Source organism: Phaseolus vulgaris, chromosome 6, assembly GCF_000499845.2.
Source record: "Phaseolus vulgaris cultivar G19833 chromosome 6, P. vulgaris v2.0, whole genome shotgun sequence".
Taxonomy (NCBI): Eukaryota; Viridiplantae; Streptophyta; class Magnoliopsida; order Fabales; family Fabaceae; genus Phaseolus; species Phaseolus vulgaris.
Window position 1 is genome coordinate 23,066,575 of NC_023754.2, and position 24,536 is coordinate 23,091,110.

The 24,536-nt window shown below is 32.1% G+C and overlaps 5 protein-coding genes and 2 long non-coding RNA genes across 10 annotated transcripts in view; 5 read left to right on the forward strand and 2 right to left on the reverse strand.

The window, feature by feature from the left end:
- Positions 1-1,114: 1,114 nt before the first annotated feature.
- Positions 1,115-1,970, reverse strand: LOC137833123 (uncharacterized). Its single transcript, XR_011084680.1, has 2 exons — positions 1,814-1,970; positions 1,115-1,444 (listed from the first exon to the last, which is right to left on the reverse strand). It is a non-coding gene; the product is annotated as an uncharacterized lncRNA (long non-coding RNA).
- Positions 1,971-3,901: 1,931 nt separating this feature from the next.
- LOC137833536 (lysine-specific demethylase JMJ13-like) lies at positions 3,902-7,642 on the forward strand. Its single transcript, XM_068641880.1, has 9 exons — positions 3,902-4,136; positions 4,739-4,895; positions 4,981-5,200; positions 5,379-5,432; positions 5,510-5,589; positions 5,689-5,966; positions 6,281-6,676; positions 6,876-6,981; positions 7,211-7,642. Exons 1-9 carry the CDS (start codon positions 3,902-3,904, stop codon positions 7,413-7,415), a joined length of 1,731 nt encoding a protein of 576 aa, XP_068497981.1. The 3' UTR covers positions 7,416-7,642.
- Positions 7,643-8,753: 1,111 nt separating this feature from the next.
- LOC137833124 (uncharacterized) lies at positions 8,754-9,679 on the reverse strand. The gene is made up of 3 exons (XR_011084681.1): positions 9,566-9,679; positions 9,338-9,477; positions 8,754-9,199 (listed from the first exon to the last, which is right to left on the reverse strand). It is a non-coding gene; the product is annotated as an uncharacterized lncRNA (long non-coding RNA).
- A 665-nt stretch (positions 9,680-10,344) lies between these two features.
- LOC137831978 (thioredoxin-like protein YLS8) lies at positions 10,345-11,195 on the forward strand. The gene is made up of 2 exons (XM_068639916.1): positions 10,345-10,595; positions 10,749-11,195. The coding sequence occupies exons 1-2, from the start codon at positions 10,362-10,364 to the stop codon at positions 11,055-11,057; spliced, it is 543 nt and encodes a 180-aa protein (XP_068496017.1). The 5' UTR covers positions 10,345-10,361; the 3' UTR covers positions 11,058-11,195.
- A 3,691-nt stretch (positions 11,196-14,886) lies between these two features.
- LOC137831975 (uncharacterized) lies at positions 14,887-17,458 on the forward strand. Of its 2 annotated transcripts, XM_068639907.1 has the most exons (6): positions 14,887-15,171; positions 15,267-15,648; positions 15,858-16,054; positions 16,296-16,437; positions 16,636-16,795; positions 17,146-17,458. In XM_068639907.1, the coding sequence occupies exons 1-6, from the start codon at positions 15,101-15,103 to the stop codon at positions 17,184-17,186; spliced, it is 993 nt and encodes a 330-aa protein (XP_068496008.1). In that variant the 5' UTR covers positions 14,887-15,100; the 3' UTR covers positions 17,187-17,458. The 2 variants fall into 2 exon arrangements, with proteins under 2 accessions (XP_068496008.1, XP_068496007.1); XM_068639906.1 differs by lacking the exon at positions 17,146-17,458 and having other exon boundaries at positions 14,959-15,171; positions 16,636-17,001.
- Positions 17,459-17,892: 434 nt separating this feature from the next.
- On the forward strand, positions 17,893-20,611 carry LOC137833125 (ADP-ribosylation factor 1-like). Of its 2 annotated transcripts, none has more exons than XM_068641495.1 (6): positions 17,893-18,052; positions 18,847-18,999; positions 19,118-19,188; positions 19,760-19,879; positions 19,955-20,073; positions 20,359-20,611. In XM_068641495.1, exons 2-6 carry the CDS (start codon positions 18,852-18,854, stop codon positions 20,453-20,455), a joined length of 555 nt encoding a protein of 184 aa, XP_068497596.1. In that variant the 5' UTR covers positions 17,893-18,052; positions 18,847-18,851; the 3' UTR covers positions 20,456-20,611. The 2 variants fall into 2 exon arrangements, with proteins under 2 accessions (XP_068497596.1, XP_068497597.1); XM_068641496.1 differs by lacking the exon at positions 17,893-18,052 and adding an exon at positions 18,178-18,417.
- Positions 20,612-22,548: 1,937 nt separating this feature from the next.
- Positions 22,549-24,536, forward strand: part of LOC137831979 (probable ribose-5-phosphate isomerase 4, chloroplastic) — a 12,413-nt gene continuing 10,425 nt past the window's right edge. Inside the window, exons 1-6 of one of the 2 annotated variants that reach the window (XM_068639917.1) lie at positions 22,549-22,825; positions 23,355-23,482; positions 23,757-23,826; positions 24,123-24,227; positions 24,323-24,418; positions 24,499-24,536. The exon at positions 24,499-24,536 is cut by the window's right edge and continues 19 nt beyond it. In XM_068639917.1, coding sequence (XP_068496018.1) covers positions 22,664-22,825; positions 23,355-23,482; positions 23,757-23,826; positions 24,123-24,227; positions 24,323-24,418; positions 24,499-24,536 — 599 coding nt within the window. In that variant the 5' untranslated portion in view covers positions 22,549-22,663. The remainder of the gene's footprint in view (positions 22,826-23,354; positions 23,483-23,756; positions 23,827-24,122; positions 24,228-24,322; positions 24,419-24,498) is intronic. The other variant, XM_068639918.1, reaches the window with a different exon arrangement.

Here is a 24,536-nt window from a genome sequence, read left to right on the forward strand (position 1 = left end):
CAATCAAATTTAAAATAATATTAAGATACTATATTTTTAAGTAGACATCATATGTTAATTAAAGTAATGGTTAAAAAATACTACAAAATATAGATTATTGAAGTTTAATTTTGATGTAGAAAAATAAATATCACAAAAAATTGGTAAAATAAATAGCTTAATATAAAAATAATAAGAACTAGTTATTAAATTACTTTATTGATACTTTAGAAAGTAGAAGAAAAAACATTTTATATATAAACAAATTATACTTTATTGGTGAAAACAAGTATAGACGCGTGTGCACATCTTTTATAATGATAAATGGTATAAATATAAATAAAAAATTAGTTATTATTTTAAAAAAAATATTAAATAAAAACTAATTTTAAATAAAAAAATAATCAAATGACTATATTAATTAAATTATATACTATTTTAAAAATAATTATTATTATTATAAGTAATTTATATCATTAATAATAAATTTGTATTTTAACTCCAACTAGATTTTAAAGTTAATAACTAAAGTTTTGATAATTAACTAAATACCATTTTATGAATTATTTATTAATAATATAAATTATTTTAAATATTAATAATTTTTTTAGTCTTTAAAATATTATAAAATAATTAAGAAGGTTATTATAGTGTATGTTAAAGTTATAAAAAATTATATACATGAAAATAATTATACACAAATAATAGGTTTTGTAATGTTGAAACAATGTAATAAGAACACTTATAAATTTCAATCACATATAAAACTGAAATAATTAAGTATACATAATAGTCATAAAAAAATTATTATTATTTAAAAAGTTCATCAAGCTCTTAATATTTTTTTTATTTTGTGCTTAAACAATAAATAATGAAATTTAATTTTATAAGCATCGAATTTTGTTAGAGTTGTCCATTTGACTTATTTTCCATGAATCCACACTCACTCACTCCTAGCAAAATAAGTCTCATTTTATTAGCCCAATTGGGTGGGTTGAAAAAACTCAAACCCTTAAAGTCCCACACATAGTGGGTTAGGGTTACGACCATAATGAGTTTGACCTATAAATACCTCAATTAATTATTAAATATTTTTTAGGATTACACTAATCCTTAAAATGTTATAGAAGTCATATTGAACCCTAAATACTTTACATTAATTATAATTTGATTCTTAATTAATTTTTACTATTTACAATTTAATTGAAATATTAATCCAAATTGAATTCGATCAAGCTCAACCACTTAATTTGACATGGACTTGACTTGAGTCAACTTGAGGGCAATTGCTTCCTGCACCCAATTAATTGTGACTGACACCTGACGAACTTTTTAAAATCCGATCATGCCCTTGTCTTCTTCATTTTGAAAAATATTGTATGTTGAGGTAGAGGAAGTTCATTGTTGTGTGAAGCTTTAGTTCGCACCATCTTCTAGAACTACCTCCACCTCTAGTATGCACTATCTTACAACATATATAACAAAATAACATTCAATCCAACATATATAAAAAATTATAACACATATAGTATAAAAAAACAAATGAAAAAAAGTTCATAGAAGCCAAGTGCCCTAAACTATCTAACACTAATACGGATAACCATATCCGCAGAACAACAACAACAACACTACGGAAAATTTTGTCCACAAGTCAAATACCCCTTGCGAATAAAAATATCCAGAGACCATTCTTCCACAACTGTAAAAATATCCAAAAGTCAGTCCTGAACTACGGATAAAAATATCCGGAATGCAATAGTGAACTATGGATAAAAAAGTGCGGAACTCAATAATGAATTATGGATAAAAATATCCAGTAGGCATGACAGAGTACCTTTCTCCGACGATGGTTCCTTCTCCGACTTCAGAAGCTGACGGTGGCGACTGCTACTCTGCCTGCGATGATGAAGCTCACTGATGGTGAAGGAAACCAATGGAGACGACAGTGGCCGAGGGTGGCTGCGGCTGCTGCTTCAAGCACAAATGAAGAAGAAGAAGAATAGGGTTGGGTGCATGAGATTGGGTGCTTATCACATTTTAAGATATTTTCAGATTCATTAAGGGTAGATTAGACTTTTCCTATGTGTGATTGGGTACCAATTAAAAATGATATGGTGCAAGGAGAATCTGCCCAACTTGAGGTGGCCCTCCTTGACTCAGACTCGACTTCATTAAGTATGAGGTGGGCCCGACTAGATTAAGCCTAAGGTGGACCAAATTGACTTGGCCAGAGGTGGGATTAAAATGACTCAATCTGACGTGAACCAATATGGACCTAACTCAACTCGATCCAACGTGATCCCAACTTGATTCGATCCAACATAAACTTAACTTGATTCAGCCCAATTCGATCCAACATAAACTTAACTTGATTCAGCCCAACCTGGATCTAAGTTGACTCAAAAACAGGTTGTATGGTTTATCATACATAGACATTAAACAATTTTAACTACATATCCAAGACTTATAACTTATAAAGATTTGTTTTATACTTTCAGAATCACAACATTTTGTAAACTTCTAAGATCCCTTAAAAAAACATGTTGAAAATTGCCCCTGCGCTTTGCTCAAATGTGCAAGAAGCTACTTATCTTAAGTATGATGTCATGTCAAAAGAGTTGCGCAGGTCAAGAACATTTATTTATTGTCCAATGTCACACTGTTTAGTTTTATGCATACACCTTTACCCCCTACGTGAAAAATAGTGAAGAACCTGCTTTATCTTTAGTCTTGGGGTCTGTGAATGTAATGCAACAGCAATTGCAGTTCTTCCGCTTCTTCGAATTGGGTCTTCGGCCGCACAAACCTTTGACACTAGTAAATTATCTTCTTAAAGAAACTAAACTGAATATTTATTTTTTACTTATTTGGTTTTAAACCATGTATATATATATAATCGTGTCTCAACCACCTAATGGAATAACCGCATTTAACTGACTGGGAAAGTTTTTGGCAATAACTCCACTCTTCTTCCTCAATATGTTTTCTGCATTTTGAATGTTCCTAATTCTCATGACTGTCTGTGCTACAACGTTTCCTGCATTTTGAAAGTATGTAATCGTGTTCTCTTCTGTTCCTTGCTGCGTTAATACAAACAAAAACATTCATTCATATATAATATTTGCATTTGAAACTGTACACAGGAAAGAAATACAAAAGTTGTTTATATGTAATAACATCACTTTGCATTCTGTCTTAAGAGAAAATATTAATAAAGGATTTTATTCTATTTAGTCACCATAAACAACAGTCTTCCTAGTTTCTAGTATCTCCTTTTCAATTCTTCTCATCATTAGATAAGGAAATCATGAAACATTAAAACCCTGTTTTGAATGCCAGATTTTCAAGATTATATCGATTTGCCCGTGTAATGTTTGGTGCCCCTAGTAATGTATTACTCTCCTTCTAAGGGGAAAGGGTGTTGGAATTTAGTGAATTAAATGCTTGGATCATGGCCATTTTGAAGCAACAATATTTTATGCCATTATTACTTAAGATTTGTTTGGAAAGGAATCCAAAATGAAAGCAAAATGGTTCAAAATATTGCAGTAGTAGTGAAGTTCTTGCAAATTGATCAAGGGAACTCTTCTTTCACTTAATGTAGATAATCTCAAGAAATCTTTTTATTCTAAAAAAAGTAAGTTTATTCATAATCATTCTTTCTGAACCATCTGAGGTAGAAAATAACAACTGTAATTATGCTTTTCATCACATGAAGACCCATCTATTTAATTTCTCCAATTTTGTTAAGTTAGCTTCATTGTTGCAATCAAGTGAATTTTTATAGTGATTAATGTCCAATTTTCATAATAATTGTTAAATATATTTTAGGCTGGAGAAAAGACCTCCAAGGTTGGACACTGGTGTCCCTGAAGAAGAATTAGATGCTAGTAATCCTTGATATATAAAACGACCAAATAAAATGGGTGCACCAAATGCTTTCAGATGTGGAAGAAGAGGAAGAACAATGGCTGGTAAAAGTTCAATTACTCAGCCAGCAACCAGACATGGCACCAACAAACTGACCAAAAATGACTTAGCTGATCTAGAATGGACCAATAGGATTCCAGAGTGTCCAACTTACTACCCATCAGAGCATGAGTTTGACCATCCTTCAGTTTATCTGCAGAAAATAGCTCCTGAGGCTTCTAAATATGGTAATGTGATAGTAGGTTATGGATTTTTTCTTTTAATTACAGGTAGTTTACATTGTTTTTATGAGGTAAGGGCTTGATCTTTCATTGAAAAGTTTATACCAAAATTTCCTTTGTATAAGAAATTGATGTCATATTTAGTATGGTGTATAAATTAATTTGGCATTTTTGGCCTTATTCAGATGCTGATTAGTATAATCATTTTAATCTAGCAAACAGAAATGGCAAGATTCTTTTAGAGGTGTGGGAGGGGGAAAATGAGGGAATTAGATAGATATAGAATTGCAGCTGGCATGCATGTGTCACTTTCCTTTACAATTGAAAGGAAAACTCTCTGTTTCCACTCAAATGTAAAGTTACATACCCTTTAATATTTGACCCTCTAACATCCATTGTGTTTGTCCTCCTAAGCTTACTAGGATGCTACTTACTGACATTACCAATTCTGTATGTAATTACTTTTGGTCTTCTTCCTCAAAGTGTTCAAGTTACAAACTAAAAGGATTTGGTTTAAACCAGAATTACTTATTCTAACAATTACTTTCTGTATTTATTTTTTCTTCTTATTTTACTTGCATGGTTATTGTTTCATTGTCATATTTCAGGTATGTGCAAAATTGTTTCTCCAATTGCAGCCTCAAATCCACCTGCTTTTGTCTTAATGAAAGAGAAAAGGGATTTCAAGTTTGAAACAAACTTACAGCCTCTCCGTCTTTCTAAATGGAATGAGAAGGATGCAATAACCTTTTCAATGAGTGGCAGGTAAAATAATATCATGCTTTTAAGCTTTTGTACTGCTTAATTTATGTAAAATAACATAATTGTTGGTTGCCACTGTTTCAACTAGAAAATATACGTATGAGGAATTTGAGGCTCTTGCAAACAAGACTTTTTTCAGTAGATTTCATTGTTCTGGAGGTCTTCCTTCTTCATGTGTGGAAAAGGAGTTCTGGCACGAGATGATGCATGGAAAGAAGGGAAAAGTTGAGTATGGAATCAATGTTGAAGGTAGTGCCTTTTCATGTGATCCTGATGACAGGCTTGGGACAAGTAAATGGAATTTGAAGGTTGTTTTACTGACTTTATGCTTACTCCATTTCTCTTTTGTGTCATATTTTTTATTGTCATACATTGCTTCTCAAAAATTAGAGTCTGCTAATAGAAGTTAATATATTGATTGTTATTTGCAGTAACATTTTTCATGCAGGTATTTATTCTTTTATAATATTTTGCATTTGCTTTCAGAATTTCTCACGGCTACTGCAATCGCCGCTACGTTTAGTTGACATGGAAATTCCAGTAAGACAACAATGTTGGAAACCTAATGAATTCAAAAGTTACAATTTTTTCTTTCTAATTCCATTTCTAAATTTCAGGGAATAACTGATCCTATGCTTTACATTGGAATGCTGTTCAGTATGTTTGCATGGCATGTAGAAGATCATTATTTGTACAGGTACATCTGAGAACTGTCTTCTTTTCCACTTCCCTATTCATTGATCATATTTTAATTTTAACCTATATATATATATATATATTTCTGTATTCTTTGCAGCATAAATTATAATCATTCAGGTGCAAGTAAAACTTGGTACGGCGTGCCTGGCTATGCAGCCTCTCAATTTGAAAAGATTGTCTTACAACATGTGTATTGCAATAAGATCTTAACAAAACATGGAGAGGATGGAGCTTTCAGATTTCTTGCACAAAAAACAACCATGTTCCCACCAAATGTCATGCTACAACATGATGTGGAAGTTTACAAGGCTGTACAGAATCCAGGAGAGTTTATCATCACCTTTCCTAGAGCATATCATGCTGGATTTAGTCATGGTAATATTTCATTCTCTTCACAGGCGAATCTGTGAAATTGACTGCGCATTTTCATTGACATACAATTATACAAATTGAAGTTTTAGACATGGATTACAGTTTGATTTTCAGGCATGATCAGGGTAAAGATTTTATATTCTAAAATGTAATCAGAGATAATTTTAAGTATAACTTCTAAAGTAACTCTTATAAAAGTACACAATCTCACCATAGATGACAAATTATAGTAGGATAATCGTGGAAAACCCTTTTATATTGTCAATACTTCCCATCTAAATTCTATTAATTATTTGATTTTTTTTTGTTGATCCTAGGTTTTAACTGTGGAGAAGCAGTAAACTTTGCTAATGATGAGTGGTTTCCTCTTGGAGCTGCAGCTAGCAGGCGTTATGCACTTCTCAGAATGATGCCTTTAATTCCATATGAGGAAATTCTTTGTAAAGAAGCAATGTTTGTTTACAAGTCCTCAAGGGTCAGAAGTTCCAAGAACAAGCCTGAAGACAAAGCATCTTATAATGCTATAGTGCAGCCTTTCTTGCATCTTATGCAATTTTATATGACATACCTTTTGCAACAGAAGAGTTCAAGAAACTTGCAAAGGTCTTCCAATACATCAGGTTTGGTGATATGCCGCATATGCCACAGGGATTGTTATGTAGCTTACCTGCTGTGCAAATACTGCTTTTCTCATCCGATTTGTCTTTTCCATGGTAAGACAACATTAATATATTCATTTTGAGTATTGTTATTCCAATTGCTTCAGTAATTGATAGGCTAACTTGCTTTCAATGACGTCTTAGATGTAGACTTCATGATGCTTTGAGACGTGTTAACTTTCAGTTTGCTAGGAACAAGATGATTTGGTTCTTAATGACATGTTTTTTTGGCGCTGTTTATTATGTCATGTAGACATTGCACCACATACTTGTATATGTGGAAGATTTTATTCTATTTTCAAAAGGAATGACATTTTCGAACTCGAAGAAGCCGCCAAAAGTTTTCAACAGGAAAAAAAGTGCAACGAGACATTCTCTCTATCAAGTATTTTCTCCTGTTACAGAAATGAATGCATCAAACATCTTGAGGTATGGATTGGGACTGACACTTCAGAATCTTCAAATATACCATTCTTTGCTTGCATCACAAATATATTGCATTCAATTTTACTTTATCTTGAGGCTGCTTATTTAAAGGTGTCTAATTCGTTTCCCTTTTCTAAATTAAAACTGAAAGCAGGATCATCCTTGGCACGAAGAAAACAGTGTAAGGGGAACTGCTAATTCTCCAGGGGCAGCATCTAAACCGAAAACAAAAATAGCTGACTGCATTAAGCACAGTGTTGAAAATAAGACAAGAATGCTGCATTGGAGAAACTATGGGCTTCCATCTGTGAAGGGTACCAATAGGCCAGAAATCGTTTATAACCTGAGAAAACGGAAATCAAATTGATTCTATGAATTAATTCCTGCAACAAAATCTATGGACAACTTCTAACAATTGAGTCTGAACAAGTAAAATAAGCTATTAACCTTCTTAGTGAATTCACAGGATAGCCTCTAGTCAGATTGATTCAGATTTCTCCTGGTTTATTTGTTAAAAAAAAAGTTGCATACTGTAGATTAGTTTAGCCTTTTTCATTCCTTCTATTTAGTATTATTTCTGAAATTTGTTAGCAGGATGCACTATATGTTGAGAAGACTGTCCTTGTTCTCAAACATTGTTGATACAGTAACTCGACGAAGGAATTATAGTCTTTTATTAACTTTGTTTGGTATAAAATGTTTATCACTGCTGATAAAAAAAAAAAATAAAAAAAAAAATAAAAATAAAATGTTTATCACTCTGTCTTAACTCTAGTGTTTGCTATCTCAAATATAACATGGTTAGAACTACTACTCTATCATGCACCAGGTAACAGCTGAAAGATTTTTTTGTACTTTAAGAGATTCGTTAATGACCAACATTGGGCAAAAACCAGCAGTAGCTAACTTGGAAATCTGAAATTTTAAGCTTCAAAGTAAGTTTGAGAAGTTTAATAGGTTTCCCCAATTAGTAACTTAGGCAAGATGAGAATTTAGAATCAAAACAACAATAAAAAACATGAGTAAAGAATCAACGAAAGTTGTCTCCATTCCAAGTTTTCACCAATAAACCTGATGTAGAGTTGAAGATTAGAAAATGAACTGGGAAGCTGGAGTATGATTTCGCTCCTGTGGAATAAGAAACTCCAACCATTTTCAATTCACATGCTCTCATATCAGTGTTGAGTGTTGTGTCCATAAATGTATATCAGTGTGGCTTGTGTTGGGGTTATAAATGTATATTTTTTTAAAATATAGTAAACAATGCTTTTACCAGATTTTTAAAACAGCAAACTGATATAAACAGAATTTTTGTACGAAAATACAGAACAGAGTGAAAGAAAATGGGATAGCATTTCCTCAAGGCCACAAGGGTTTATCATTAGTTAATATCAGATATTAATCGTAGCAACCAACAAACTTTGCGTGCTCAATTCTAAAACTTTATGAACTTTGTGCCATGCGTATTTGTGGCCTAGCACAGCTGTGAAAGCTTTGTGAAACATGTAGTGATATCCAAAATATAAGGACAAAAATTGGTTATACGCGTTCACCAAAATATTGCGTTTTCGATATTTAAGGAAAGTGAACAAAGTCACCTGCGAGACATGTGGGGGCAAAGCTGCACAAAAGTGGTCAATATTAAATCCCAACAAGTCTGAGATGATACTTCACGCCAGAGTTTCAGAAGAAGCTGAGAGTCGAATTGATGAAGTATGGAATTCTTAATGGAGAAGTTGTTATACATAATCTACTGTGATTCATGTGTAATTTTATATACAGCTTATTACTTGTATCTATATCTTTGCTACTAAACTTTAAAGTACCTAATTTGTACTTTTATCTATTTTTATTTCCAATATAGGCCAAAAGTTCTGTAATTGCCATTCCAGTTATATACCATGTAGATGCTGCCAGCATGCACTGCAACCAAGAGCTATTAACAATATCCAGAGCAAGAGAAACCCACATGTTCTTGCAACTCATGTGTTGACCCAACTTTATGTTGTACTTGAACTGTAGCCACTGCAGTAACCATTGGTAGTCCTCGTCTAATAGGGCTATTTTGATTCTCATATGATTCATGATCAGTTTCTTTTGTGTTTTTCTGTCCTTTAGTAGTAACTGAAGGCTTCTCAGGCAGTCGGTTTCCTGTAAGAAATGTACTCTAGTTAATGCACGAAGTGGAGAATGAATATTGAGTAAGGAATGCAAGCATGGAAGTTTTAGCATAATGAACACAATTTTGTTATGTCCATTCTTGCTTCCCCCATTACATTTCAAGCTAACCTTAGAAGACTTAGAAGCTTTTTCCTGGAATCTACTCTGAAACTTCTCCACGTCTACAAATATGTTAGCAACAGGAGCACCGGCTGTATGAGCTGCTCCTAGGTTGCCACGTGGTTGCTTGGACATCAAGAACTCCAAAGCTGCAAGGTTGAACCTCTCAACAACCCGAATGATTATTCATGAGAAGTAAAATGGAAAAGGGAGAATCATGATTTAAAAACTCCTTACCAAAATACTTATCATATTAGTGCTTAAGTTGAAATTCTTCCAAGATTAATGGTTCTCCTCTGATGCCTATACAAATTGTGAAATCCTATCTAGATAATGCACTTTTCTGAGCACAATGAGTGTCAGTCTCAGTCTTTCTCAATTTCAACAATTGCTGCTTGATAATTGCTCAACCGATTCCTTTATTAATTGCAAATAGTATGATTAAGAGTAGAAGTGGATTTGCACTGGTTTATTATAATAAAAAAAATCATTTTTAATAAGTAGTAAGTTTTATGAAAAACTGTTCCAAATAACTTTTGATTATAATCAGAAATTAAGGTTATTATTCTTTTCAGATTTTAATTATTTTGAAAGTGTATAACAACAAGTATATAAACAAAAAAAAAGTTATATTTAATAAAATAAAACGTTAATTGATTGGGCTTACCAGTTCAAGCCCAATGCATAAAGCAATAAAATTCACAATCCAATCAAGACAATTGCTTCCTGCACACAACACAATTTCAAAAATTCCGAAAATATCCTTTATTTTGAAAATAAAAATTTGGAATTGAAAATAATGAATTCTGGAAAAGTATATTAAAAAAGATTATTGTGTTCTGGATATAAAATTTGAAAACAAAAAATCAAAATCCCTAGATAAAAAAATCCAGAATTAAAAATAATACATTCCAAAAAAAATTATCTGAAAAAGATTATTATGTTTCAGAAAAGGATTAAAGGAGGTGTGAAATGTAATTTTATATGTATATTTTTTTTAAGGATATTTTTGTCTTTTCCTGGGTGCAGTGATATGGTGGAGGAAGCAGTTGCCTCCAATCAAAATCAATATCTGTTGTGTTTGAGTCGAAAGCTGAAACCGAATCAATTAGGGTTCCAAGAAATTAAGAAGAAGAAGAAGAAGAAGATGTCGTATCTGTTACCTCATTTGCACTCAGGATGGGCCGTGGATCAAGCAATTCTTGCCGAAGAAGAGCGTCTCGTCATCATCCGATTCGGTCACGATTGGGACGAAACCTGCATGCAGGTAATTTCAATTTTATATCGTGAATTTTGAATTTCATGCTGTTTCGTATTATGAATTGTGAATGGTGAATTTTAACTCGATTAAACTGCATATTGTGAACTGTGCTGGTTTTGATTTGAATTGCAATTATTTGTGATGAAATTGGGAGAATAGATGGATGAGGTGTTGGCGTCGGTAGCGGAGACTTTAAAGAACTTCGCGGTGATATACCTGGTGGATATAACAGAAGTGCCGGATTTCAACACCATGTACGAGCTCTACGATCCTTCAACTGTCATGTTCTTCTTCAGGAACAAGCACATCATGATCGATCTTGGTACTGGCAACAACAACAAGATCAATTGGGCTCTGAAGGACAAGCAGGAGTTCATCGACATTGTCGAGACCGTCTACCGCGGTGCGAGGAAGGGTCGTGGTCTTGTTATCGCTCCCAAAGATTACTCCACCAAATATCGCTACTGATTCAAGCTGATCTGTAAAGTAAAACAAACGAATTACTCTGTCAAACTTTTGGCAGCAATACCTGCTTGTTGTTGTTTGTTATCGGAACTTGCTACGTTTTATAAATAAAAATCTGGAACTGAGTGTTTTTAATGTTTACATTTTGTTTCTACTACAACATTCTATTAGGAATGTCTTACATTTTAGTACTTTTTGTGGCTGTTTTAAGTTCTTATAAATAAATAGTTGCAGAAAACATACACAGAATATAGTTCCCAATCTGCTTTTTTCGTTTAAGATTTGAAACTTAATAGATGCTATCTGTTTCATACAGTTTAATGAGTTTGAGTGGTAATATGAAATAGGTATTGAGATAAAAGGTTCTTTCCTATGAAAACCTAGACACTTGAAACATGGAATGGAGAGGAAAGGTTCTTAAAAATTCAAGATATGATACAGCTTATAAATGCAAACATGAATTGATAAAAAAACTACATCGTAGTTACCGATCTCAAATGGTGGCATGTGGAATTCATCTTTGAAGATACTATAGTGGAAACATGTTGACTGCTATTTTAAGTATTATAACACGGACTAAATAATTTTGAAGCATATATCATGGTAGCAGTGATATAGCTCACGAAAAACTGATATTACAGCAGCAATGGCTGCTATTGTCAACCGCTCCACTATTTGAATCCAGTAGTAGCCCAGTGCTGTTCTGTTCTCTGCTACTCTGCTATACTATAGTGCACTATTGACTACCATGCGTTTCATAAATGTGCTGTTTATAAAGTAACATTATTGTTTTACTGTATCAGTGGGTGATGATTGCAAACACAAACAATATTGTGATCATAGCTAAAACATAGCTACATGTCCTTCCATTGATCACATAAAAATATATTCTCTCCTCATAAACATGTTATAAAGTTACATATTTTCCCCCTACTCATGTTAGAATGTCATGGAAAGCATCATCAGTCCTACTCATAAGTAGTTTTGACTGTACAAGTGCCTATTATTTACTATAGCTCTTTAAGCTAAAGCTAATGGACATTAAGTGAAGTTGCCCAACAGGTATAAATAAGTACTACATCCTAGTAATTATAGGCACAATGCAGAGCTTTTTCCATACATCTCCATACTTGCATGGTTATTGTTTCATTGTAATATTTCAGGTATATGCAATAATTGTTTCTCCAATTGCAGCCTCAAATCCATCTGCTTTTGTCTTAATGAAGAGAAAAGGGATTTCAACCAGACAATATACATATGATGAATTTGTTTTGCATGATATCATGCTTGTGCTTTTATGATTTTGAAGTTGTCTTTGAGTCCAACAAGGTTGTTATTACTGTTCAGGGTGTTTTTATTGGTAAAGGGTATATTCGTAATGATTTATTTAAGTTGAGTCTTATATGCCTTTCTCTCCTAATAAAATATATAATAGTCCTTGTTTAATTATAACAATTGTTGAAAGTTATGATATGTAACATGGTAGTAGTAAACTTAAATGTTATTAGAAGAATGATGCCTTTTAATCTTATTCCCAAATCTTGTATTGGTTTGAAGCAAAAATGTGAAACATGTGTTCAAGCAAAGCAACCATAAAAGTCTTTCAGTACATTTATGAAAAAGGAAAGTAATTTATTTGAATTGATTCACAATAATGTGTATGATAGTAATGATGTGTTAATACGTGGTGCTAAAAATTATTTTATTAACTTTATCAATAATTTCTCAAGATATTGTGTGTATTTAATAAATCACACACATGAATTATTTGATAAAATCAAAATGTACAAAGTGGAGGTAGAAAATCAATTAAAAATAACGAAAATTAAGTCTACAATTTCTAATAAATATGGAAAATATGTCTTTAGAAATGAGTGACTATTGTTTGAAACTAATGGTATTGTTCATGAAACAACACCTCCATAAAGTCTTTAATCTAATGGTGTAGATGAAAGAAAAAAATAGAAATTTACTTAATATGGTGAAAGTTATGCTCCCAAGTTTTTATTAAACTTGGCTAAAAATATGTGAGGTGAAACTTTATATTCTGTTTGTCGTCATATTTTTGTAAATATTGCAATAAAACACTTTTTATGAGTTATAGAGAAAAAGAGAACCATATATTGAAATACTTTAAAATATGAGGATGTCTGGTAAATGTTAATATAATTTTTAATAAAAAAAATTAAAACAGAGCGTGTTTTTATTAGATACTCTTTACATAACACTATCAATAGATTTCTTGTTATTAATTTTGACGTAATTGAAATTTTTAACAACATTATTATAAAATTTATTGGTATTTTTTAAAAATAATTTTCCTTTAAAAAATAAATTGACATAAAATTGTTAATAAAAATATTCAAAATGAATTTAGGAGAAGTAAAAGAAAAAGAAATGCTAAAGTTTTTGGTCTTTACTTTTTTTTTTCTCTTAAGGATGATCCTAAAACTCATGGTGAAGCAATGAATTCAATTGATGCTCTCATTCTTTATAAAGAAGCTATAAACAATTAAATGAATCATCTCAAAGGAAATAAAAAAAAATAAATGTATATGAGTTTTTAGGGAAAAATCAAGAACTGGTAGATCTATGTGGTGTAGATAAATTTAATTCAATACTTGTTATTAATTGCCATAGTTAGAAGGTGTATACACATATCCATGTGTTTTATTACCATTGGAGTTTTAATTGTTCTTGATTGTATTTTTAATTTAAAAAATCATGAAATGAAAATTAAAACCACTTTTTTAAATGATGTACAAAAGAAAATATATATTAATAAACCTAAGGACTTTACAGAACTAGGAAAAGAAAATAAAGTATGATTTAAAACAAGATCAAAACAACAACATGAAAAATGTGATCCCATTATTCTTTATAGTATGATTTTCATATTAATAATAGTAATGAGTGTATATGTAACTGCAAAAAATAAAACCTTTATTTCCTCCTCATTCTCGTTTGAAAAATAATAGTACATGTTTTTACTTGTTTTATCGATAAAGAATATAAAGTTGTTGTTGTTACCGATTTTATTTATTATTTAGAATACTATATAGTGAGTTAAGCAGTTTAATTAGCATCTTGTAAATTCACTTATCTAATATGATCTCAGTCATTTTTCACAATTAATTACTCATTTTTTATAATTTATTTACAATTTATCTTAAAGCATGGAGATGTTTAGAGATTATTTTGGGTTTTTAAAACAACTTTTCTACTACCATAGTTTCACTTAATATTCTAATTTTGTTAAAATAAAAGTCGGGTTTCACTAAACAACTGATCACATTTAATACTCGTGAAAATAATAAATATTATTATATATAATGATTAAATTTCAATTAAAAAATTTATCAAATCATAGTTTTTTTTTATAAAAGTTTATTATTATGTTAGAATAAAATTAATATAAATTTCTTAGTTATATAATCATAAATTATATTTTTTAACATATGAAATTAATAATGTGAAATGCTTTCATTAGAGAAGACTTTAGTTTTTGTTTATATTTTATATTTTTAAAAATTATAAAGTCATTTCCCTTCGATACATAAAAGTGTTTTTTAGTTTCTCAGATTTATTATTTAAAACTAAAATTATTTCGATTCTAAATTTACCATACCAAAATATTTTTCAAAATCAAAATTAAACTACGCTAAAATTTTGAGAACTACAAACTTAAGTAAATCAATATAAAACAAGACAAATTAATCATATTTTTTTTATCAAAACATAAAATAATTAGTCTTATAATTACATCTTATGTTCATCAATCACCCTAATGTTAAATTTAAACAAAACCAAAGGGGTAAACAAGTAAAAAAAAAGTTTTGTGAAAGAACTGGAACTTTCTCCTGAAGCGGTGCCTCTTCTTCTTCTTCTTCCCATTACCAACTTTCATTCAAACAAATCTTCCCAAAACCCTCTCAAACCAAAATCATTTGTTATATACAACACATACAAACACTGTTCCTACTCATCACATAAACTTCCAAAGCAAAAGCCAAATACTGAGAAAAGTTAGTTAAATTAGTTATTTTATGGGTATGGAAGCTGATGCTACCACCACTTCACAGTTACCACTCACCGACACAGACATCAACTGGGACAGGTTTGGTTTCTTATTTATTTACGCTTCAATGTTGAAACCATTGACTTCATAACGAACCAAGTTTTTTTTTGTTGTGTCTGTGAATTTGATATCAGGTTGGACAAAACCAAGTTCCACGTCATCGGTGCCATTTTGTTCACCGCTCAATCAGGCCTGCTTCATCCAACGGCGGTGGTCAAGACACGAATGCAAGTGGCGGGGTCGGAGTTGTCGCACGTGCGAGGAACGTCGGTGCTGGCCCACATTCTGCGGAGCGACGGCGTTCCGGGAATCTTCAGAGGCTTCGGCACTTCCGCCATTGGTTCAATCCCCGGTAGGGTTGTGGCCCTCACATCTCTCGAGGTCTCCAAAGACATCATCTTGAAACACACGCAAGGCACTCGCATTCCAGAAGCTTCTCGTGTTGGCCTCGCTAACGCACTCGCCGGCATGATCTCTAACTTGGTTTCCTGCGTCTACTTCGTGCCCTTGGATGTGGTGGGTACTTCCTTGTGATACAGATCTCCATAATGCAAACTTGACATCTCAATTTTACGAGATTGAGTTGAAATTAAGTGAATGAGAGACTCTTTTTTCATGATTTTTTTTGCATTTCAAGAAATTATGAGTTGAAACAGAGTTCCTATGCTTTATGCATGATTATGCTTTTTTATGATGTTGTGAATGGTGTTGTGTTTGTTTGTTAGATTTGTCAGAGGTTGATGGTGCAGGGTCTTCCTGGGACAACATTTTGTAGAGGGCCTTTTGATGTTGTTCGGAAAGTTGTGGAGGCCGAAGGGTTTCGTGGTTTGTATAGGGGTTTTGGATTAACAGCGATTACGCAGTCCCCTGCTTCTGCACTTTGGTGGGGTTCATATGCTGCCGCACAACACCTAATTTGGAGGTACATTCTTGCTCTTTTACAACTATCTTCTTATCTGTATCTGAATTTTATCCCACTTTGATGAACTCACCAGCCATGCAGAACAAGTTAAGAGTGAAAAAGTGCTTATAGAAGGTTACAGATTATAATTTAATTTCATGAACCAATGCATGTTCCATTTAAGTCTTTCCAAACGCACCCTAAAGACTCTAAATGATTTTTTGTTTCCATTTTTAATTTGTGAATGATTGTTTGCTTATAGAAGTCTGGGCTACAAAGATGATACGGGTGAAAAACCTTCAGATGTGGAAATGGTTACAGTTCAGGCTAGTGCAGGGATGGTGGCTGGTGCTTGTTCATCTGTTATCACTACTCCCATAGATACTGTGAAAACACGTCTTCAGGTATGGGAAATGAGACTTTTGTCTTCAGAATTTACTGTTGTTCACGAAGGAAGAGATTTTTAGGATTTTAAATTAGGATTGATATATCTTCCAGGTAACCAATTAGTGTTTCTTTTATAGAGTAGTTTTTTTTTTCTATTTTTGGTTTAGACTGTAATATGACTATTTTGGATTTGTCAATTTTTGATTTGCACTAAGGTGATGGACAACTATGGTTCTGAAAGACCATCAGTACTGAAGACAGCAAAGATTCTCCTTAAGGAAGATGGATGGTGGGGATTTTACAGGGGTTTTGGACCAAGATTTTTAAACATGTCACTTTATGGAACAACCATGATTGTTACTTATGAACTGATAAGTATATCACTTCCGGCTTATTTATTTTTGGCACCAAGACTTATAAGTACATTTCATACTATATAAGTCAGATTTATAAAAATAAGGACATAGAAGTTATTAAATATAACTGTGTGATTATTGTTATGCGGAGAATGTTTATTGAATTTGAATTTTGTGTCAGAGCCTTAGCTGGTATTGGCTCTAACATATGGTATCTTGTTTGCATGTGGTATTATGAAAAAAGTTCTTAGTAATTATCTTGACTCCATATGAATCTCATCTTTTGGTAGCTTGCTTGTCGAATATTCTAATGAACTTCAGGCTTCATACTTATTAAGTTTTTAATTTCTCATTTTAACCTTTTGGCAGAGAGATTATCGGTTCAATCAAGTTTGAGGTCTTTTACGTAGTAGCAACTGTACTGCAAGAGATGTCTACCTTATGTGGAGGGACAGAACCTCAAGCCTGATTTGTGGCTCCTTTTCTACGTTTTTATTCAACTTTTACTTCTTTTAAGGTGTTAAACGGAAACTCTTGTTACTTTCTTGAGTATTGGGGTAGGTTGGAATATGGAGAATTATTGTTTTTCATTTTATTCTTCATTCCAATGGCTTTACATGTATAATCTGAAGTACAATATTGAATAAGTTAGTAAAAGTGGAGCATATTTTGGCTAAAATAATTGGTGGAAGTTGCGCATTACGTTATATTGTCCTTCAAGAACACTTGATTGGGGTTTTCCAGAGCATTATGGTATTATCCATGCTTCCTCTTCGCCAAAAATACACGCTGAACTAAAATGGCTAAAGTCTTTCTGCATCCTTAATCTTGGTAAACCTTTTATGCTGCCAGAATCAATAACGTTAGAAAGTAGTAGTAAAAATATGCAACTTTTGAGGGTTTTCATGTTTGTTTGGGAAATTCCACTCTTTACCGCGTTTAATTCTTTAAAACTAACACCTGGCTTTTTGGTTTCAAACCCTTATATTTGTAACTTTAACACTAAATAATTTGCATACGAAAAAACAAATTAATTTGACTCAAATTAAGTAAAGTAGATAAATTTATTTAAGTTAGAAAATAATTTATTCTTATTGATTTTTGTCCGACTAAAGCCCAAATATTGGGTCAAATCCAAAAAATTGACTATTCTCAGATTGATTTCCGATTTTGGCGTAACCTTATTCAGACAAGGAGAGTGAGCAATAGTTATTGTTCTTCTGAATCTACATCTCTTTCCACTCCTCTCTCTCTCTCTCTTGTCTTTTCTCATCATGTAAGTTTGTCTCTTTTTCAAACATGGATTCAATTCCTTTCGTACAATTTCTTTTCTTTTATTGTTTCTAACGTATTAAATTCGAATTTGAGTACAAGATTTTAATTTTATGTGAAATACATTTCTTCTTTATGTTTCTGTTTTCTGCTTGTGACTTGATTGAATTTTCTTGTTTGCATTTCAATGGAATTGAACCAATTTTTAAGTCTGGCTTCCGAGATATATATTCCGATCGTACATTCCATGTTACATTCTTTAAGATTTTTCAAAACCTAGGAACAATTCCCTTGAGCTAGGGCTATTTGTTTATTTTTCTGAACTTTAAATTTAGCATTTGCAATTCCCCGTGTAAAACCTCAAGCATTGTAAGTCATGGTTATTTTGTTTTCCCATAATCACCCAGATTGACATTGATAAATATATAACTCTTCTGGGACGAAAGGTTGTTACATGATTTGGGATCACTATCATTGTAATTATTCATACCAGTTAATTTCTTGACACAACTGAACTTTTCAGGATACAAGAAAGAATAGTAAAAGTTGAGTGAAAAGTATGCTATAATTTCTCTTTCATTGGTTGTGTTTGTAGATTTTGCTAGTAGAACTTACAATAATGCAGTTCTTGGGAAAATGTGACATTGGAATGGCACCCATTAAAAAATTAGTCCTTAACAAAACATACTAACATTGTAGATAATTTTGTTTCTTGCCTATCGTTGTCATGTTCATGAAATTTCAAGTTAGTTCCAAATTGTTTCACTATTATGATTTTTATGTTTATTGTAATGGCAGACAATATGGGTTTGTCTTTTGGCAAGATTTTCTCTCGTCTATGCGCTAAGAAGGAGATGCGAATTCTCATGGTTGGTCTTGATGCTGCTGGTAAAACCACAATATTGTATAAACTGAAGTTAGGGGAGATTGTCACCACCATTCCTACTATTGGTATGTTTTCCTTTCAGTCTGATGAGATCCATGGAAATACTCGCAAGAAGTTTTAACTATCGAAGGAACTTTATGTATAACATCATTTCTCTTTTGTATGACACGATTATCTATGCAGGATTTAACGTGGAGACTGTGGAGTATAAGAACATTAGCTTCACTGTGTGGGATGTTGGTGGTCAAGATAAGGTGATCACTGGTAGAAAATAATCACTCACTAAATTTTCTCCCCTTAGATTTTTGTCTGACTTTGAGTTATTGAACTTTGACATTGTTCTCACTTCTCAAATACTTGAGTTGTGGAGATAATATAACCCCATGAAAAGAACTATAACTTCTCGAGTTGCTGTCTTCAATTTTCTCTTCTAGATTTCAGTGACAAAAAGCTCGCCTAACAATTTCCATTTTATCTTATAGCCTTAATGTTATAACTCTCACCATTAAAGTGGTGCAGAAGAGTAGAAGTTCTAGAATCTATATATTATAAATCCAATTCTTGTGTAAGAAACCAACTCGTGTTAGAAAAGTGACACGATAGATTGTGTAAAACAAAACTGAAAAAGGTATGGAAGAAAATATGTTATGCTTCAGTAATGCCTCTGGCAAAATCAAGGCACTCTCAAAATTAAACTTTAGAGAATATTTTTGTACAAGTAATTGTCATAGATTTGCTATAGTTCATGTTAACTACTCCATTTTTTTAATTTAGCATTTACTGGCACCTCATTTTTAATAATTCAGTACCATGGGGTGTTTTCAGATTCGACCCTTGTGGAGACACTACTTCCAAAACACACAAGGGCTTATTTTTGTGGTAGACAGCAATGATCGTGATCGTGTTGTTGAGGCTAAAGATGAGTTGCACAGGATGCTGAATGAGGTGTGTGTGTATACACATTCATATGCAAAATGTGAAAACTTCCGTATAATAAATTTGATTTTTTCCATGGACTAGGATGAATTAAGAGATGCTGTATTGCTTGTTTTTGCAAACAAGCAAGATCTTCCTAATGCAATGAACGCTGCTGAAATCACTGATAGGCTTGGTCTAAACTCTCTGCGCCAACGCCACTGGTAAATTAAGTCCTCAAACAATGACAATTTTAGTACATATTTTTATTCAAATCTGCTAATCAATTTTTTTTATTCAAATTAACTTTGTAATAACAAAAGTCTTATATCTAAAAATTGAGTTTTAAGACAATTTTAATAGATGAACATACTCTTGAATGCCACCAAATATGTCACGAAACTGAGTTTTGAAGACACCAAACTCAAAACCAAACACAACCTTAATCCTGTTTAGTTCTCACACAAGCTTAAACATCCTTGAAATATGTGCATGCATGTCTTCCCCAGGTATATCCAAAGTACATGTGCCACATCTGGTGAAGGTTTATATGAAGGACTAGACTGGCTTTCGAACAACATTTCAAGCAAGACTTCCTTTAAATAGTAAAATTGTTTTCGTCTACAGCAAGGTTATTAGAGATGCTGAGTGGAAATTGTTGGCATCAATGCTGTTGTAGTTTTATGATTATTACATTGTTTTGAAAAATACTCTTTTGTCCTATTTAATCTTGTTTAAATTCTAATAAATGTTATTCGTCTATGATGCTGGGCTTCAGGTCTGCATTATTCCTAATATTTTTTTATTTGTTTTTGTTGACATTTTTTTATCTAAATCACCTACTTGTTCCATGTAAAGAGATTTAACCAAGATTGATACTATGTGTTGATTGCTCAACATATAACTCTCATTTTTTGTCCACTTAGAAATTGTAACACAAATATTAGCAACAAAGCTGAGATGATAGCTTCTGACGAAAGATCATAGAAAATAAACTCTTTTAAGTGATTTAGGCATATGTGGTTTGTAAGGAAAGTATATTAGGAGAGAAGCTCAATATTTAGAAGTAGAGTGATAAGAAAAGGAGAAAATATAATTTGGATATAGAAACAGTGTATGACAAAACATTATGATATCAATTGATCTATGGAACTGTTCTTACCTATTAGGAAAAGTTTGGTTGTGTTTACTTGACATTTTGTTCTAAATTCTACATTGATATAACTTTTGTTTGCAGTAGGTTCTTGAATGAAAAGAAAGATTATATAGTAATATAAGCACTACATTGTTCATGTGCAAACTGTAAAACCCACCTTTCTCCATTGCCAATATTATAGACCCTCACCTGTTGTACTTTTTCAAAAACTTTTACATGAGCTTCAACCCAATTGCTTACATTAATATTGTCTTGTGAATATCATGTATCTTGTTAAAGACAAACCTTGAAGTACTGAAGTGGAAGAAACTAATGCAACCCAATATCAAATGAAACCTCTTCAAACTCTCCTTTTTCTCTTTCAATCATTTCTACAAACTCAAATAACAGTCCGCAATCAATTTTGGTTACAATCAATCTCCATTTTGATCCCTACGTTCTACATAAATAAAAGAATTGGATTCTCCATCATGACGTCATTTTAATCGAAAATCATTGCCTTGGCCTTGAATAAATTTGGTGGATGTGAAATGATTTTGTTGGTGGGAACAAGGGTGGTTTGGAGTTGAACACAAGTGAGACTTTCAGTTTTTTCAATGATTAGGAGAAATACATGTGAAGTTGTGCTTTCTTTGCATTAGGTGGAGGATTTGACTGGGTGTTGGTGGAATTTGTGATGATTTAAATGTGATATTGGTAATGAAAATGAGATGTATGAAGAGTGAGGTTTGTATTTATTTATATATTATGTATTTATATATTATGAAATAGTTTAATTACTAGTTGAGAGATTTTTAACAAGTTTTTTAATATTGTTTGGGATAAACATTTGAAAAAAAAAAATGAAATTTAGGGACTCAATGCACTCAACTCAATTGCAAAACTGATAAGAGGATTAAAGGGAATTTGAGAGGAAATGATGATATGGATGGTGTTTGTAAGAGTAAGGAGTACATTTAACTCTGATCTCACTGTCTTGTAAGAGTCACAGAAAGAAACACAGATTCATAACACACTAGTTAAGGTAAAACTCTATTGATACTCTGACAAAGAAATTTATATATCAGCAAATAAATGATTCAAGTATTTATTTAAATGAATATTTTATTTGAGAGATCAATTCAAGTATTAACTTATAATATTTAATAATAATTTATACAAATTAATAAAATTTGATAAAGGGAATTTTTAACTAATTATTTTTTATTATTTTATCTTTAATGTTAGGATAACTATTTTTATTATGATAAATGTTATAATATTAATTGTTAATTATAATAATATTTTTATTTTCTTAGATACACATATAGATAATAATTGTATTTTTAAAAATAATAATACTAAACAGAAAAAATATAATTAAATATTTATTTCATGACAATTTAAAACAAACAAAAAAGGTAGCTAAGAAATGTTGATACATATAATTTCAAATGGACAACAGAAATTTGATTTTCAAATAGCTAAATTCTGTCAGATTATAAGCAATTGAAATTAATTTGCAAATATAGTAAGAAGTTAAAGGGAGAAAAAAAATTATATGTGAAATTGGTCTGCTGTTATCACTCATATCAGTTATGAGTGAGGGCCATAATCCCTTATCCATTATCACTACCTTAATCTTTGATGAGATTGCCGAGAGTGAGAACTGAAGAGCAATGGCTTCAGTAGCTTCATCTTCATCCTTTTCCACAAGGCATCTTCTGCGTTCCCCCACACCTCTGTTAGGCAGAAGAAGATGCAGACCCAATTTTCTGAGTATGGTCACTCGCTCCTGTCTCGATGACAGTTCCGCTCTCCTTCATGCAGCGGAATACACTGTATGAACTATGAATTCATAGTTACCATTGTACTCAATTTTCAAAATTTCTTCATTCTATTCCACCTTTCTATGTTTGATTAGTATGTTGCTTTTTCATTCTTTTTTTTTATCAGGCTTTTTATTCTAACTGAACAACTGTAATGCTCTTTTTTAGTTGTTTTTTTAAAACTTGCCTTTTGATAATGTTCCCAGCACCCCCTTTTGTTATTTTGTGTGAATTAGTTGACAAAAACAGTGAAATGAAATGTACTTAACGGTTCCCATTGTATGCGCTGTGTATTCATCAAGTTTCATTCAAATTTTCCTGTTTTCGGTTTTTGCATCCATGCAAGGAGAGTAAGTTCACTTCAATCAGTGGTTATTATGCCAATGTCAAAAAAAAAGTTCTGTTTTTTTGCAAACAGCTTGTATATTTGTCAAAAAAATTGTATTTGGTAAGTATCAAATACCCCCTTTCTTGTGTTTGATAGTTGTCCATGTTATTGGGAGATGAATGAATTTTGTAGACATGTCTTGTTGTTTTGTAGGTGGATAATTACGTAAAAAGTGGCATGGTTGTGGGATTGGGGTCTGGTCATGCTTCTGGTATGGCCATTCAGCATTTGGGTCGCCAGCTTCGTACTGGTAATTTGAAGGATATAGTTGGGATTCCCATGTGAGCTCTTCCTCCTTTCATATCTTCTTCCCTTTCAGATAAAGTACTATGTTATATTCTCTCCACCTCTCTCTGTTTTCTTTTAAATGATGCTATGTTAAAATTGAAGTTTAACTATTCTTTCTGACTTTTCACTACTTCCTTGATATATAGACACTTTTCTATTCAATGCAAGGATTGAACATTGCTATTGTGTTAAAACATATTACTTCCAATTTGTGTGTCAAGATGTAAATTCACCAAACCACTTACATTGATGCATTGGTTTATGTAGGTCTGTTGCAAGTGCAAGTGAAGCAGCAAAGGCTGGGATTCCATTGGATACCTACCAAGAAAGTTCTCAAGTGTGAAAAAAATTAGTCATCTTCTACATTTTCTTTTAATGTTGAGTGTTTCTTGATTTAGAGGAATCTTGGATGATGCCAGAAATCCCTGGTGAAGATTTTCCAAGAAAAAACACAAATTAAAAAAGGTGTATCATATATGCATAACTTTGAAGAAATGAAATTAAACGAAAAGAGAAAAAAAAAATTAATGCTGGACTGTCTTGATGTGTGAAGTTCGGTGCATCTTGATTTTATTTTTGTATAAAACTGAAACAATTCTTAGTGTAGATTCATTGGCAATTACTCTGTTGTAGATTGATTTTGCATTTGATGATGCTGATGCTATAGAAGAAGGAACACTTGTTGCTATCATTGGGCGCCGGAAATTGCAAGGTGGGGAATCCATAATCCAGGAGAAAGTGAGCTGCTACACCATTTCTCTCTATATTTGTTTGTGAAGATCAATTATCTTGTGATAATAATTGTTTTCTCCATTTCTTTCTTTTGTTTGCAGTCTATAATAAATGCCTCCAATAAACTTGTGTTCATTATCGAAGAAAACCAGTACAAAGGTGGTCTGGAAGGTTCTATTCCAGTTTTAATTCAGTCTGTAAGCAGCTATGCAAAATATTAGTTTAGTGATTCTTTCTTGTGTATATTTATCTTTAATACTCAAAATTTTCCTTGCAGCCCAACTGGATGGCAACTGCTGAAGAGATTGATGATAT

What these genes read in the sequence shown, in the direction of transcription:
- LOC137833536 (XM_068641880.1), top strand. Translation starts at nt 3,902, where the DNA reads ATGGGTGCACCAAATGCTTTCAGATGTGGAAGAAGAGGAAGAACAATG. An exon ending in CAAGTAAATGGAATTTGAAG is followed by an intron (nt 5,201 to 5,378) that starts GTTGTTTTACTG and finishes ATTTGCTTTCAG; the next exon opens with AATTTCTCACGGCTACTGCA. An exon ending in TCCGATTTGTCTTTTCCATG is followed by an intron (nt 6,677 to 6,875) that starts GTAAGACAACAT and finishes TATGTCATGTAG; the next exon opens with ACATTGCACCACATACTTGT.
- LOC137831978 (XM_068639916.1), top strand. Translation starts at nt 10,362, where the DNA reads ATGGTGGAGGAAGCAGTTGCCTCCAATCAAAATCAATATCTGTTGTGT. An exon ending in GGGACGAAACCTGCATGCAG is followed by an intron (nt 10,596 to 10,748) that starts GTAATTTCAATT and finishes TTGGGAGAATAG; the next exon opens with ATGGATGAGGTGTTGGCGTC.
- LOC137831975 (XM_068639906.1), top strand. Translation starts at nt 15,101, where the DNA reads ATGGGTATGGAAGCTGATGCTACCACCACTTCACAGTTACCACTCACC. An exon ending in ACAGACATCAACTGGGACAG is followed by an intron (nt 15,172 to 15,266) that starts GTTTGGTTTCTT and finishes ATTTGATATCAG; the next exon opens with GTTGGACAAAACCAAGTTCC. An exon ending in ACTTCGTGCCCTTGGATGTG is followed by an intron (nt 15,649 to 15,857) that starts GTGGGTACTTCC and finishes TTTGTTTGTTAG; the next exon opens with ATTTGTCAGAGGTTGATGGT.
- LOC137833125 (XM_068641495.1), top strand. Translation starts at nt 18,852, where the DNA reads ATGGGTTTGTCTTTTGGCAAGATTTTCTCTCGTCTATGCGCTAAGAAG. An exon ending in ATGTTGGTGGTCAAGATAAG is followed by an intron (nt 19,189 to 19,759) that starts GTGATCACTGGT and finishes GGGTGTTTTCAG; the next exon opens with ATTCGACCCTTGTGGAGACA. An exon ending in TGCACAGGATGCTGAATGAG is followed by an intron (nt 19,880 to 19,954) that starts GTGTGTGTGTAT and finishes TCCATGGACTAG; the next exon opens with GATGAATTAAGAGATGCTGT.